This window comes from Camelus bactrianus, chromosome 11, assembly GCF_048773025.1.
Source record: "Camelus bactrianus isolate YW-2024 breed Bactrian camel chromosome 11, ASM4877302v1, whole genome shotgun sequence".
Classification (NCBI taxonomy): Eukaryota; Metazoa; Chordata; class Mammalia; order Artiodactyla; family Camelidae; genus Camelus; species Camelus bactrianus.
The window spans coordinates 31,292,911-31,308,430 of NC_133549.1; the positions used below are offsets into that span (position 1 = coordinate 31,292,911).

The following is a 15,520-nucleotide window of genomic DNA, read 5'->3' on the forward strand; positions in this document are numbered from 1 at the left end:
ACACAAACAGGACTGAGGACTGAGAAAAGAAAACAAAAGGAGGCAGATTTTTAGACAGGGGTCAAAACTTGGAAAAGCAAATTACATGAGGGCGAGTTTCCAGTTTTATTTTGTTTTGTTTCCTCTTTCATGGCTTTGCACTGATGATGGGCCCAGGGAACCAGTGGAACAGTTTTAAAAAATCTACTATACATGGAACTGGAGTCCTAGAAGGAGAGGAGCCAGACTGAGGCAGAAAAAAATATCTAAATAAAACCCAAACTTCCAAAATTTGGTTAAAGACATAAATCCACAGAATTCAAGAAGGTTAGCACACCCCAAGTAAGATAAATTGAAAGAAAATCATATCTACACACATCAAAAAGGCCTGAAAACCAAAGATTAAAGAAAAAAACCCACAAACATCTTGAAAGCAGCTGCAGAAAGAAGACAACAGTGGTGAGTGGTTACTTGGAGATTAGGTAACAGGGCGGTGGGGAGGAGTGGGAAAGACTGTGTACACTCTTACACTAACACCACGCTCACAACACTGCTGACACCATACGTGTGGGTTCTCTTCCCCACACTAAGCAACAGTGACACCAGGTGGGTGTCCAACAATTCTGACACTAGCCAGTTAACACAGATGTCACTGGTTAAGGGCAGTCACTCACTAGACTGCCCTCCCACTTCAGACACCAATACCAAGCAGTAGGTCTCCCCAAGCTACCCACACTTCCGTCCACCTTGGCTACAAATCAGAGATTCCCATGACCCTTCCCTTGGACTTGATTATTTGCTAGAACAGCTCACAGAACTCAAGAGAAACAGTTACGTTTACCAGTTTATTGTAAGAGTATGATAAAATATACAAATGAACATCCAGATGGTAGAGATAATACAAGGCAAGGTATGTGGGAAGGGGAACAGTGCTTCCATGCCCTCTCAAAGCCTTACAGTATCCTAGCACCTCCATGTACTCACCAACATAAAAGTGCTTTGAAGTCTCTACCTCTGGGATTTTTATGGAGGCTTCACCAAGGAGGTGTGATCGACCGATACCTCCATTTCCAACCCCCTTCTCCTCTCTGGAGAATGGGGGGTGGAGGGGAGGGATGAACATTCCAAGTTTCTAATCACGGCTTGGTCTTTCTGGTGACTAGCCCCATCCAGCAGCCCACCAAGGATCACTCTGGGACAAAAGACAATCCTACCGCCCAGGAAATTCTGAGGAATCTAGGAACTCTGTCAGGAACTGGGGTCAGAAACCAAACATGAGGACAAAAGATGTTCCTAGTGCTCTTACCACTTGAGAAATGACAAGGGATTTAGGAGTCCTGTGCCAGAAACCCAGGGCAGAGACCAAACGTATATATTTTCTATTACTTCCCTCCTTTCTTAAAAATTTAAAAACCCTCTATTTATCAACTTGAGTAAAAGGTGAAACAAAAGTCAAGATTACAGAATTTCTTAAAAAAAAAATGAAAATACTGTGTATCATAATTTATGGGATATAGTTCATGTATTGACAGAAGAAAATTTACATCCTTCATTCATAGCCTTAAACATTTTTATCAATAAAAATTAAAATACATGAATAAGTTTCCCACTTAAAAAATTTTTAGGAAAAGAACAGACTAAATCAAAAGAAAGCACAAGAGAGTGAATGATAAAGATAAGCCAGGAATTCATGAGGTACAAAATAAAAAAAAACAAACACAAAATTAAACATTTATTCTTGATTTAAAAAAATAAAGAAAACAGAAGATAAACAGGAATTGATGGATGTTTTCTTTCAGTAGGAAAGTTAAGCTTAATCACATTTATTGATGCAACTGGTATGTCTGATCTCAATTCTTTCATATTATTCTATATTGCAATTACTGTGTATATTATATTACACTGACTATGTTTCTCTATTTGGGGTGCCCAGTTTCCCTTTTTTGGCTGGAGGGAGCAGAGAAGGTTTATTGCAGGGCTGAGCAAGGAAAACAGGTGGCTTATGCTCGAAAAACCTGAACTCACCCATGGTTTTAGGGGAGAAGTTTTCAAAGGCAAAATTTGGGGGAGTGCTGCAGGGTGTGTGACCTTCTTTTGATTGGTTGATGGTGATGTAACAGGTCAATATTACAGGAATCTTGTGCTTAGCCTGAAATTGTCATCCTCCATATGTACAGTCAGAGCAGTAACCATCTGCTGCCAAAGTCCGATGCCCTTCTGCAGACACTCCCGGGGAGATGCGAGTCCTGCCAGGCTGGTGGGCAGCATGCTCAGTGTGGGTTCCATATGCGTGGTCCCAGGGTCTGGTGCTGGCAGAGTCCTGTGCAGGGCTGTCTCTCCTGCACCTGTGTGTCCTTGCAGCTCTGTCAGGAAGACCCCCGCCCTGACCCCAGGCGGCTCTGGGGTGCTGGGGTGTCCGGGTCCTGGCAGGGTCCTGGGAAATGAGGGTGTGGGTGGCAGTCTGTCTGGTCAGTGGGTTGCTTCCTGATGGACCTAGCTCTCCATCTTTGGGGCACGTGGAGGGAGAACCTCCTGGTTTCCTCATGGTTGGGGGTGCGCAGTGACAGGTTCCAGCTTGACTGTCACTTTTTATCGTATTATAAAAGTATTAATCTCATCTTTTCATAATCTTTTACTATCTGGTCTATCATTTTTAAATAGTATCCTTTAACTACCACTTATTGCCTATGTAATAATCAATAGTCTTCTATTTCCCCTCTCCTTTTTCTTTTCATCTCTCTTTAGTTACGTTCTTTTTAATTTTGTCAGAATACCTGACTTCGTATTATTCTTTTACCCTTGGGCGATGGACTTGTATTTTGTCAATGTAACTAAGTTGGAACTGTTTTCCATTATTCTATTCCCTGCCCAGTTCTGGGTTATCCTGGACCAGGAGCTACTCTGCGAGAGAACTAGAAGGTGTAAAAGGAAGCAGCAGCCATGTCCTCTCTTGCTGGGCAGGCTGGTGCAGGGCCCTACCTGCTACAGCAGTTCACACACCTACAGCTTGTCTGCTGGCTCACCTTGCTGGTTGTAGGGCAGCAGCTGGGTCCCGTAGCTGTACCAATTCCTGCCAGATCTCCACTGTCAGCTTTCCAACTCCTGGGCCAAGCGAGGTTTTAGTTCCATGATGAAGGGAACCAACTTATTCTTCTGGTCACTTCATTATTTAAGCTGGAAGCTTACATGGATTCCAGTTCATACTTATGGTTTTAGTTCATGCATGCAGCTTGTAGTTTGCCCATGTTCTCCCCTATTTCATATCCATCTTTCCTTTTCAACTGCCTGACCTGCTGACAGCAAGTTGAGCACTTGACACAGAAGCAACAGCCATATGTAGACTAGTTAAGCAGCTCCCAAAATTACATCAACTAGTCAACATCAATTAATCAAGTGACTTCAACAAATCCTTATTATTTCTCATTACTCCTAGTGGTCTTTTTTTCTCTCATCAAATTCTGACTGATACATCAAAACTCCACATCCTTGTTGGTCTTGGCTCTACAAATATATGTATGAAGCCTTCATTGTCTTCATTCATCCATCTGGAGTCTCCTTAGTCACATCTGGTTAGAATCTTCCTCAGGCAGGTTCACTAGAAAGGAAGGGCACACATGCACAGCGTTCTCTGAGTTCCTGGACATTCAAAACTGTCTTCCTATAACCCTGATTGATTCTTGAAAGGCAGCTGCTTGGATATAAAAATCCTTGGTTTGTACTTTAAGAATCTTGGAAATGTTGCTCCACTGTTACGTGGGAGAAGTCTGTCCAGTCTAATTTACGTGTCTTTGGAAGTCATCTTTTCGTGAGGACTTTTTCTTAAAACATCTTTAAAGTGTAATAGTTTTACTGGGATATTTCTTAGGCTGTTCTGGGTCAATTTATCTGGTAGGCCCTTTCAATATGTAGATTTAAGGTTCCTTTTATTTCTGGAATGTTTTCTTGGGTTCTAATTTTAGGTATGAGTTCTGGTCAGTTCTTCTGATTTTCTTTTTTAGTCTCCAAGTAGTCTTATGTTGAACCTCCTCTACTTGTCTTCCAATTCAATCATTTCCTCTCGAACCCTTTTTACTTTTTTTTTAGCTCCTTTTCAGTTTCTAAGACTGTTTTTATACGCCTGCTTTAGTTCAATGCTCCTTATAACATTTTTGTGTGAAATTATTATTCCTTGGGCACCTTGTAATTTAGTCTTCATTTGTAATATAATCCTGACATTTTCCTTCTATTTCTTTTCTGAGTTCAATCAACACATTTTTTTTCTCGGTCCATTTCTGTTCTTAGTTTTTAAATTTATGATTCAAGCTGTTTTTTCATTATTCCTAAATACTTTTAGAGGATATGTAATTCGATACATAGGACTGTGTTAGTTTTTTTTTTTTTCAACTTTCTGACTGAGAATTTTCACCAGCATTTCAACTTTGAATCATATTTTCAGTTTTTTACAATTTTATAGAGATGTGATCTGTTTTTTAATAATCCTAATCATTCTTTGGACAGAGCTCCTAGTTTGAGTGTTCCCTTTTTCTGTGCAGTTTCATTTTCAGATAGCACTGTTGGAAGGAGGGGTTAACATGTATTTTCTCTTTTGTTTCTGCAGCATCCTTAACCTTTCCATCTTATTTTCCTCTTTCCCTTCAGTAGACTATCTCCAAGGGAAACCACATTCGTTTCCAGCTTCTCTGAGGCCTCTGTTCCCAGTCTCACACTCTTTTTTAAGAGTTGGCACTATGTTCTAGTATATCCAAACATGTGTTCAGTATTTTGCACTTAGTGTTGGAGCTTCTCTTTCTGCAGGGAAGGGGGTTACTCTGCGTTTTGCCCAAGTCCTTTGAACCACTTTATTTTTTCCATGGAGTCTTTAAGCCTCCCCCATTCCTGTTCTCAGCGCCTGCAGGCTAGTAGCAGCAGGATCTTTAATGGAGTTAAGTTTATTTCTCAACTTACAGGTAATTTGAAGGCCATGATATTCTCTGTCTCCTAGTGTTGCTGAACATAGCATCAGGTGTGGTTTTATCTACTCTCCCTGCTGTTTTTATGCCTGGGGAGGGGGAAGACAAACTGGGAGAGTCAGAATTAGGTAGCCACCAGTGTCCTCCAAACCCAGAAGTAGCAGAGGTAGATTCTTATTTTTAACACCGAGTTTATTGAGATATAATTTTATTTTTTACTTTGATAATTTGTTAAATGATTAAATAAATATAACTAAGTCTTAAAACCAACCTCTTACTTAATGGAGGAAAACTAGAAGTTTTCCAGTAAGATAAGGAACAAGGTAGAAATGCCCACTGTTTCCACTATTTAGCAATGAGTTGTAAAGATGTTATTAGACAACAAAATTAGCCAAGAGAAATCAGTTAGAGACAAAAGAACTGGAAATTTTCTTTGCAGATAATAGGATAATATGTTAGGGAAACTCCAGAGAATCAATTATAAGACAAACCCAAATAATAAAAGACTCAGGAACTAGTAGAATAGAAAGTCAATATAGCAAAATCAATAGCCTTTATATACCTACATAATAACCACCTGGAGGATATAATAGTAGACAAAACCCCTTTTACAATAAATAACCATAAACATATGAAAAGAGCTGTTCAACTCCACACTAAAATGCAATTTAAAACTACACCAAGATACCATTTCTCATATTCTAGATTAGTAAAAATTTAAAAGCATGTCAACACATTTTATTGGAGTGGCAACAGGGAAAGAGACACTCATGCACTGCTAGTAAGAAGGCAAAATCGTACGTAACATGGCAATATCCATGTTACATTACAAACGCATTTAACTTTGACCCAGCCATCCCACTTCTAGGAATTTACCCTTAAGATATATTACCAGCAATACAAAAATGTATCCACAAGATTATTCACTGTAACTGCTAAATATCAGAAACAAGGTAAGGGCCAATACATAGGATAGAAGAGTGGCTGAATAAATTAAGGTACACACACACTCACACACACGAAGCATTATACAGCTATTAAAATTATCTAGGAAGTTCTCTATAAACTGATATGGAGTGACTGCCTGGAAAACTGTTAAATAAAAAAAGCAAAGTACACAAAAATGTCAATAGCATGTCACTTTTTACATTAAAAAAAAAAAGAAGAAACTTTTTAAAAAGAAAAAGAAAGAATGGGACAGAAAAAATGAGAAGGTAGGAAGAGGCAGAAGAGACAGGTGGATGAAACTATGCTTTCTGAATAGTTTTGACTCTCAGACTATGTTATAATTTTGCATACTTGAAAACAAATAAAACAAAAATGGGGAAAGGGGCCCTAAAAATACAAGCAGAAACAAATGAATCTAGCTGCACTTCATATGAATAACATATCCTGATGGGGGGATGGGATGGACTAGCTTATGTAATTTTTAAATTAGTTGAGAGGGACTGGAAGCAAAGACCCAACCCTCCTCCCTCAGTAGCAACAGCACATCTGTTGCTCAGATCTTGGTTCTGCAAAACCATTCCCAACATTCAATACTGAAAGGAATCAGAGCTCCTTGGAGAAATGGCTGATTCAGGGATGGGGCTGGGAAAGTAGAAGATGACCTGGAAACATTTTGTAGTGGCGAGAATTGGTCAGAGAATGAGAAGGACATGTCAAAAGGACACAAGTGATAGCTCAAGGGGGATCTCATTAGTCAAATGGGGACAATTTGAAAATCAAAATAAAAAATGACAGTGATAATTTATAACAACGAATTAAATAAAAATCCATGAGTTAAGTCCAAATATATTTTATATATGTAATATGTACACATCATATATATACAGATATCATCATATATTACATCAAAAGATAATTTTTTTCCTTGTGATCAATATACCCCAACACTTATTGGAAAAAGTGATAACTGAGGCAAGATCTTAACGATGAGAAGATGCTAACTAGGTGAAGAGAGCAAGGAAGGAGATTCCAGGGAGAGAAAACAACACATGACAAAGGGGCCGGGGTGGGGGGTGCGGGGCATGGCTGAGACTGAAGAAGTGACTGAACACAGAGAAAAAAGGGGAGCCTTGGGCAAAATGATAATAAACATACAGATAGGGTCAGTCTCATAAGTCATAATAAGGACTGAGCTCTTTATCCTTAAAAGCAACGGAAGTCAGATGGAGAATGAAGTTGAAGTCTCAAAGATACTTCAAACTAAACTCGCACACTTCCCCTCCAAACCTGTTCTTCCTACAGTGTTTCCTGTCACTGAAGGGCACCATCATTGGTCCAATTTTTCAAGCCAAAAACCTACCTAGCATATCTTTGTAATAACCAACCAGCCCTCTCTTGTCACACACAGTTAGTCCACGATCAACCTATTGGTCTTATCATCTCTAACTAGCTTCAAGCTGTTGTGATGTCTCACAGGGAGCACAACAGCCTTGTCACAGATCCATTCTTCTCCGCTAATTAATTACCCACCTAGGAGAGGAACTGATCTTTAAAAAACACAAATCTGATCATGTCACCCTCTGGTAGAAAATCCTTCCCAGACCTTCCATTGTTCTACATACAAAAACCACATCTGGTCTCTCCAGCATCTTCTACACCCTTCTTCCCTGCCTCCTCCACCACCCCACCCAGGATGTTGTGGCAACCAGGCCTTTCTTCAATTCCTCAAGAATGTCATTCTTCCTCTTACTTTAAAGTCTTGACACATACTGTCTCTCCACCTGGAATATTCTTACGTACTAAAGTCAGACCTGTCTTTTAGATCTCAAGCTCAATTTTCACTCTTAAAAAAGCCTTCTTTAATTCTTCCAGATTAGAGTAAACCCCATTATATGTTTTCATAGCACTCTGTAATTTTCCTTCAGAAATTATAAAAATATTTGTATGGTTATTTGATTATAAGTTTCCCCAATTAGACTGTAATTCCCATCAATTATTTAGGGACCATACATGTTTTATTATTCACCAGCACAGTGCCTAGTACACAGTATGAAATGAATGAATCAACAGGACATAGATACTGAAGAAAGTTATGTATTTGTACAATATATAAACCATATCATATTGTCTAAATAGAATATCTATATTGAGCTACATACAAGGACAACTGCCAAGTAACTACACATTCCATTTTTTCAGTGTCAACAGCCTTAAAGTAAGTATACAGAGATTTTTCTTAAAATATTTCGCTTATTCTGTTAATCATACACAAGAAAAAGTAGGATGTAAAAGATTCTTCCCTTTACTGATCTTTTGCCAACACACGGATCAAAACTACTGCACTTAAAATAAAATATGGAAGGAAAAGAGGAAGAAGGAAGAAAGAAAAGAGAAGGGGGAAGAAGAAAGGGAATGAGGGAAGGTGAAACCAAATAAAAAGAGTAACAGCTTCTAAAATATTAGTAATATTAGTAATAAAAAATATGAGTAATAAAATAACTTTTAAAAATCATTTTAAAAACTTCAAAGGTCTCATTTTTCAGAGACGTATACACACACAGATACAACTGTACATAGTTGTATACATAACACATCCACGCTGCAGTCTAGAGCAGGAAGGACAATCACAGCCAGTGTATGATAACCTAGTTCAATGAAATAATTAAAAACACCCAAGGAGTTTTAGATGTACAAAAATAGTAAACTGAGACATTCTGAGATCTACAACAAGCAGGACTTTACTGGGAAAGAAAGAATGCGGGGCTCATTGCTGGTGGAGGGAACACATGTCAGGGCCTTAAAGCACGAGGAACAGTGACAGGAGAACCTGACGGCAGGCAGGGAGGCTGGAAGAGGAGAAGCGCACGGAGAAGGGCATGGAGGGACAGGACTCTAGGTTTGATACTAAAAGCAATGGAAACGAAGTGAAAAAAATCAAAATCATTGAACAAGAAATCGAAGCAGAGACTAAAAGCAAATTTGATTTTTTTTTAAATTTCAAGAACTGACATTACCCTGCATCTACGTTAAACACTCTGAAAGTACGCTGTTTATCGACCAATATTTTCATTCTACTTTAACAAATTTAAGAACAAAGAATAATAAACATATGGACTGCTGTAAAAAGAAAATACGAAGTGTGCGCAGAAAAGAGTTATTTTAACATAGAAGGCCTGGCTGCTGTTCTTTCAAAGGCCTGCTTACAGGGCTGGCCTTGCCTGGATTTCAGGGGTGCTCCTCTCATCGTTCCCAGGCTGGGAAGAGTAGCTCACAACGCCTTCAATGTCTGCACAAATAATCTGATTTATGCTGAACACTCGCTTTCCTTCTGGGAGTCTGGAATTTCGGTACATGGCACCAGGCAGAAGCTGCTCACGTGGCCGGCGCCCAATAAAAACTTTGGGTGCTGTCTCTAATGAGGTTCCTTGGTGGGTAACACCTCAAACATGCGGAAACAACTCCTTGCTTGGGGAATTAAGCACAACTTGTGTGACTCCACTGAGAGGACCCTGGAAGCTTGCTCCTGTCTCCCCTCAATTCAGCCCCATGCATCTTTTCCCTTGGCTGATTCTGCTTTGTGGTATTTTGTTGTAATAAATTGTAGCCAGGAGTATACCTAAATGCTGAATCCCATGAGTCCTCCTAAAGAATCATCAACCTGGGGGTAGTCTGGGGAACCCTGACACAGAGTGAAATCGTGTATTGACTCATTCAAATGTTTAGTTTCACTATAAAAATTAGACATGTATTCTTCTAATATTTAATAAAATTTCAAAGAGAAAAATAGCATATACTAGGCAATGAGAGTACCAGCGTTTACTTTGTCGTATTATGGCATTTAGGTTTTTTAAATTCTGATTTAATCATATATTGCCATTCACCTATCAACACATTTAGAAATATGTCAAGTTTTCCTAGTAAGAGTTTCTTATAAAACAAGAGTGCTTTTCCTTAGATAACAGTCGTTGTGCTAAATTTGGGTATTATACTATAATACATCGTTAAGGCATCCAGCATAAGGAGGTTAAAATCAGAAGCCCTCAAGTAGAAAAGGAAAAAAAAAAAAAAAACATTGAGGTATCTGTCAGTCTAATACAAATATATGTTAAATCATTATGAATTAATAACCATCTTTGGGCCCAGCCACATTCTTAAAAAATGTCTGAACATCAGAACCATTCATTACTTTAAGTATCTTTTTTACTTTTTGCTTTAGATCTTTGGCATTTGGCATAATTTCTCTTATCCTATTCTGAACGTGATACTGGTCACCATTACAAACCTGACTTTAAAAACTGTTTTACCAAGGGAGGTCTGAGGATTAAACTGGGCCTCTTTCAGATGGTTTTTGAATTAAAAAGCACTTCCTCAGCTGAGCATTTCTGGCTTACTGATAAAATGAACTGAATATTCCATGGAATTAAAACAGGGTGCTGAAAAAACTTAAAAATAAATTAAAACAATAGACTGCTGAATGTCTCTTCAAGAACGTAAACAGCATTGCTTCAGACACATTCAGAATTATGACATAGTAATGGTGTTAACCAATGAAGTTAATCAGTCTGCTAGGGGTGATCTGAAGTATGGAAATGATTAACTTTGAGATTTTTAACCCAGTCTGTAAGTGCCTTTCTGAAACACAAATCTTATTGTTACCCTGTTAAGCAAATAAATTAAAAACAACCTCAAACATCTCTGTATCTTCAATGCATGAAAAAGTCCATTAACCTCACTATAAGAATGTTACACAAAGCCCTTCACAACGTGACTGAACCTCATCTACCTCCTTCTTACGCTTTTCCCGGGAGTCCCTACAGTCCTGCCACCCTGAACTATTCACCCTTCCCCAAACCTCCTCTTCTGTGCTTCCCTGCTTGTTTACCTGTCACTTCCTCAGCCAGGAGTGTCCCCCCAGCCCCATTTTCATTTCCAGCTGCACTCCTGCTCAGTTTTTCAAGTTCCAGCTTAACTGTCTCCTTCTCTGAGAAATATTTTCCAAAGCTTCCAGGCCAAAATGAGTTACTCCTTTCCCCATGTTCCATAATGCATTAATTCAATTTTGTTACGTATTTCCTAAGCAGTTAGAGTACGCTGCACGTAATATACACTCAAAAAATATACTTGTTTACATGGACTTGAACAAGACACACAAGCATCCAAAACCTAGGAGCTTAAGAAATACTCATAGTTCTTAAATACAGGTGAATTTTTGAAAACATGACTTTGCTACTGGGAATATTTGAGCTCTTGACAAATCTCATTGATAGGCAATTGCAGGATGAAGCCCATTACAATCTAAAAGCATCCAAAGCTTCACTTGCACTGAAGATTTTTTCCAGCACTCCTTTTTTTTTTAAACTAAGTTTCAGGATAGCCTTCATTTTTGTACATGTATACTCCATTCTCAGCTTCACTCTCACAAGATCAGTGACCCCCCACCTTTTTGGTCATTCCAAGAGGACAGTTTCAATAAATTTAAACATAATTAAGTAGAACTTTTAGTTTCATTCACCCCATATGCTCTCTTTTTAGAAAGAAGTAAACAAGAAAAAAAAATCTGAAAAAAGTCAACATTCTAAAAAAAAAACTAAGTATAATCTCTTACATTTTCTGAATTTGTAATACCATAAAAGAGGAATTCCTAGTGTGCTTTGGAAAACATTAACCTTTACAAGTAATTTTTAAATAAAGCAGGGTCAAAGAAAAAGTATCTGTTATAATATTTTGCATTCCACTGTAGTTTATGTCATTCGAAAAGAAAGGAAGCCTAATCATATTTTCTAACAAGAACGCTGAACCTTTTTATCATAGCGAGAAGAGTATAAAGTTAGTCACAAATTCATTATTCCTTTTTTTCATAGAACAAATTTAGGTAAGTCCAGATATCCAAAATGACCTTTAAAAAATACTTGATCATGAAAAAAATAAATTACGTCCTTATCCTGAGAGAAAAACCATATACCAAATGATGGTTCTTTAGGAAAGCAACCACCTCTCGCTAAGGTTAACTCCTCATGAAAAGGTACATGGAGTCCTTAATTCGTAGATTAGAAATTACTTTTAGAATCACTGAAGTCTAGCCAAATGTTTATGCTATGAGCAAATGAGTCAGCTACTCTTCCAGTGACTACGCCAGGACAGTCTGTTAGAAACCAAATGAAGGGCACATACCTTTATCAGAGTATGTGTGTTCTAATGCGTGCAGATCAGGCAACACGTGAATACAGTTTATGCAGCAGTAGGTGAAGAAATCAAGAATGACCACTTTTCCACACAGGTCCTTGTAGACAGAAATAGATTCTTCTGTGTTCAGCCATTCTAATCCTGAAATTTATACAAAAGAAATTATGATTAAAGGAAAAGATAAAGATAATATATCTAAATCTTACCACTAAAATGTGAACCATTATTATTTCTAAGGAAGGGAGGGGCAGGAAGGGGATGGGGAGGTAAGAGACGGAAAAGCTACTATTATTAGGCAGTCTGCAAATACAGCGGGAAAAAAAAGCCACTAAATTCTTTCAGAAATAGTACAATAGCCTGTGTGTGAAAGGAAGTAAGATCAACATATTTAGGTAAAAATGAGTGGAAATACCAAATATTAAAAGGACCTAAGTACACAATTTGGTACAAATGGGCTATTGAGAATGAAGGTCAACCTTAAGAATAAACTAAATATCAAAAAGGAACAGTGTTAAAATATAAGCATAAACATATAAAATGTGTAAGCCAATTTCACAAAAGAGCTGAAATGCTCTGGATTTGAATGAGACCTTAAATACAACATATTTTAAATACAAAGTTAAGCAAAACACACTATTACTATTATAGATTGCATGGAAGCAACATTAAAATTGATGAAGAGCATGTTCCCTTCCCTCCAAAGAAAAGAAAAATAGAATCTCATTAATCTGTACTTTTGTAAATCAGAATTTATAATTACTTTACCATGATTTACAATTTTAACTATGCACTATGAAAAAGGTTTTGTTAAACTAACAAAAGTAGATTAAACGTACAGCATGTCTATTTAACCAATTTAAGAAAACAAATATAATAGTTTGTTGCTTATAAGTAAATAAATGCAGCTACTAAAATTGTAAATTATACCTTAAAGCAAATATTTGGAAATATTTTACAGAAACTGAAAGCCAAAGTTGGGTGGGACAACTGAGTAATAAGGGCAAATAACTAATAACAGTAACTGGAGTTACTCAAAACAAAACTTAAAAAAAAAAATCTGCACCTCAAACTAGTATTTTGGCAAATTAGTCCAACTGAGTGAGCTTTTAGGGTATAGTTAGGTCTTAATCATACATTTTAATAAAGTGTTAATGGTATGCCAGATCAAGTGACCATATAAAACCTCAAATTACTTAATGTATATTACATATCCTAATTTTAAAGTATTTATGAATTTGTCTTTTAAATTTATTTTCTGTAAATAGTCAAGCGTGACAGATTGGGGATGGGGAAAGTATTAGATGTCAGTTATTGTGCTAGGTGCTTTTCAGACTTAATCATAATAATGAACCTTATAATAACAATAATTAGAATGAATATAATTTTTAAAGCTGCTAACATTTACTGAGCTTGCCTATGAAGCAAGGACTTTAGATATATTACCTCTATCTGCGTAACAAACCTGAAAGGTAAATAAATACTGGTTCCATTTAATAAGTGAGAGAAAAGTAACGCTTGAAGAAGTAACTTGCTGAAAAATCACACAACTAACAAATGAAATAACTGGGATTTAATTCCAGGTCTGTCTGAATCCACCCATTATACCACTGAATCCACCCATTATACCACAGTTTCCCATAAAACATACTTCTTTTAAGAAATGAACAAAGCACAGTGTTTTTGAGACAGAGTTATGTTTATGACTTTTTGATTACAGTAACTAATAAACAAACCAAGAAAAAACTCGTATCTAGTATTCTGTCCTCATTAATCAGGCCCAGCATAAAATTTGACTGTGTCAAATGTGAAGCCTGAATATTTTGTTATATTATGTATGTCACAAAGATCAAATCTCATGGTAATAAATGCACTCACTGTAAATACAAACAAGAAAATAAAACCACTGGCCCCAGTCTTAGCTGGTGGCTGGCTCATTTATGAGAGTCTACTACGCAACTAACTTCTTACAAAGTTTTTTTAAAAATGCACACATTTATATAAACCTCTAAAGTTTCTTTGATGGGATAAGCATTCATGCACCCAATTCTTCCGACAGAATTTCACAGTAATTCAAATCCAGCATATAATTAATAACAACAACAAAAAGCACTTTTGAAGGTGGGAGCAAAAGGCTTGGAAAGACACGTGACTTTCGTCAGAGGCAAGGTTCCAGTATACCTCCCATGAGATACTGAGCCCTGCCACATCCAACCAATTAACTATACATGTGGTTTCAGTGTCATGCCAGGAGACACGCCAGCACCACCGGGCAAAACAATGCCAGTCCCAACCAAAGAAGGTTAAGTTCGGTCTCATTTATCATAGCAAGATGTGCTTCACAAAGAGCACTGCTGGCAATATCAGTTCCCTCGGGCTCCAAGCATTCACAGAGCTGGGAAACAAACCCTACAGATAGGCGATAATTGATTCAGATTTTTTAAATGACAAGTTTCCCGACTTTGAACGGAGGAATGTGGCCGATCTAGGGGGGGTTCTGTAAAATTCGACTCTAGTAGTGGTGAGGCCCTAGTCAAATGACTTAAACTCCCTGTCCCCGTGCCTCAGTTTCCCAACTGTAAAATAAGACCAGTAAGAGCACCTCTATAGCCTTCAGAGAAGATCAAATAAGGTAATACCGTTGAAGTGTTTAGGACTGCGTGTGGCACATAAGAAGTGATGAATAATGTTAGCTGGGAGGATGCCTTAAGATGACGATCGATGCTGGGCACCCAGACTGAACGGACCGGGTGGCAAAGACACCGGAATCATGGCTAGCCGGGGCCACTAAACGTTCAGGGAACGTCTACTAGTTAACAAAAGGCTCGGGCCGATAGAGGATACCGAGACGAAGATACAGGCCCACGCCCTCCACAAGCCCGCAGTCCGCCGCCGCTTCGGGACAGAGGCTCGGCTGGGCGAAACGCCTGGCCCACCGCTTCAGGGCACGGCGCCGACCCCGAGGAAGGGGGGGGTGGTTCCGGGAGGGGCTCCCCACCCCGAAGCCAGCCCCTCACCTTCCGGAAACTCGGGCACTGACAAGTCCTGCTGCCAGCCGTCCACCTTCTGCAGATACTGGTAGACCAGCCTGTCCTTCTCCTCCTGGGTGACGGCGTCGAGCAGGGCGTACTCCAGCGAGGTCTGAGCCGGGAGCAGGCCCGAGAGGCTGCAGCTCCGGGCTCCGGGCGCCGCCATGTTCCCCCCGGACGGGCCAGGGGCGGCCGCCGAGGCCGCGGGACCGTCTCGTTTAGGGACAGAGGAAGCGCTTACTGTCCTTCGGTTTCAAGACGGCACATTCGCCTCACTCTCCACCACCCGCTCTCCACGTTAACAGCCCTTTTTCAAGCGCTAAAGTACAAGTCGACGCAATTCCCAGGCACGTAATTCAAGTGCCGTCCCAAACCACCCCGCCCTTCTAAATCCTATCGCCACAGCCGAGCCTGGACATTCAGAGCGCCAGATTC

The 15,520-nt window shown here is 38.9% G+C and overlaps 1 protein-coding gene across 2 annotated transcripts in view; it reads right to left on the reverse strand.

Moving 5' to 3' along the window:
• Positions 1 to 15,461, reverse strand: part of NHLRC2 (NHL repeat containing 2) — a 48,861-nt gene extending 33,400 nt beyond the window's left edge. Inside the window, exons 1-2 of one of the 2 annotated variants that reach the window (XM_074373588.1) lie at positions 15,074 to 15,461; positions 12,048 to 12,200 (exon numbers count right to left, since the gene is read on the reverse strand). In XM_074373588.1, coding sequence (XP_074229689.1) covers positions 12,048 to 12,200; positions 15,074 to 15,251 — 331 coding nt within the window. In that variant the 5' untranslated portion in view covers positions 15,252 to 15,461. The remainder of the gene's footprint in view (positions 1 to 12,047; positions 12,201 to 15,073) is intronic. The other variant, XM_045506563.2, reaches the window with a different exon arrangement.
• Between the last annotated feature and the right edge of the window lie 59 nt (positions 15,462 to 15,520).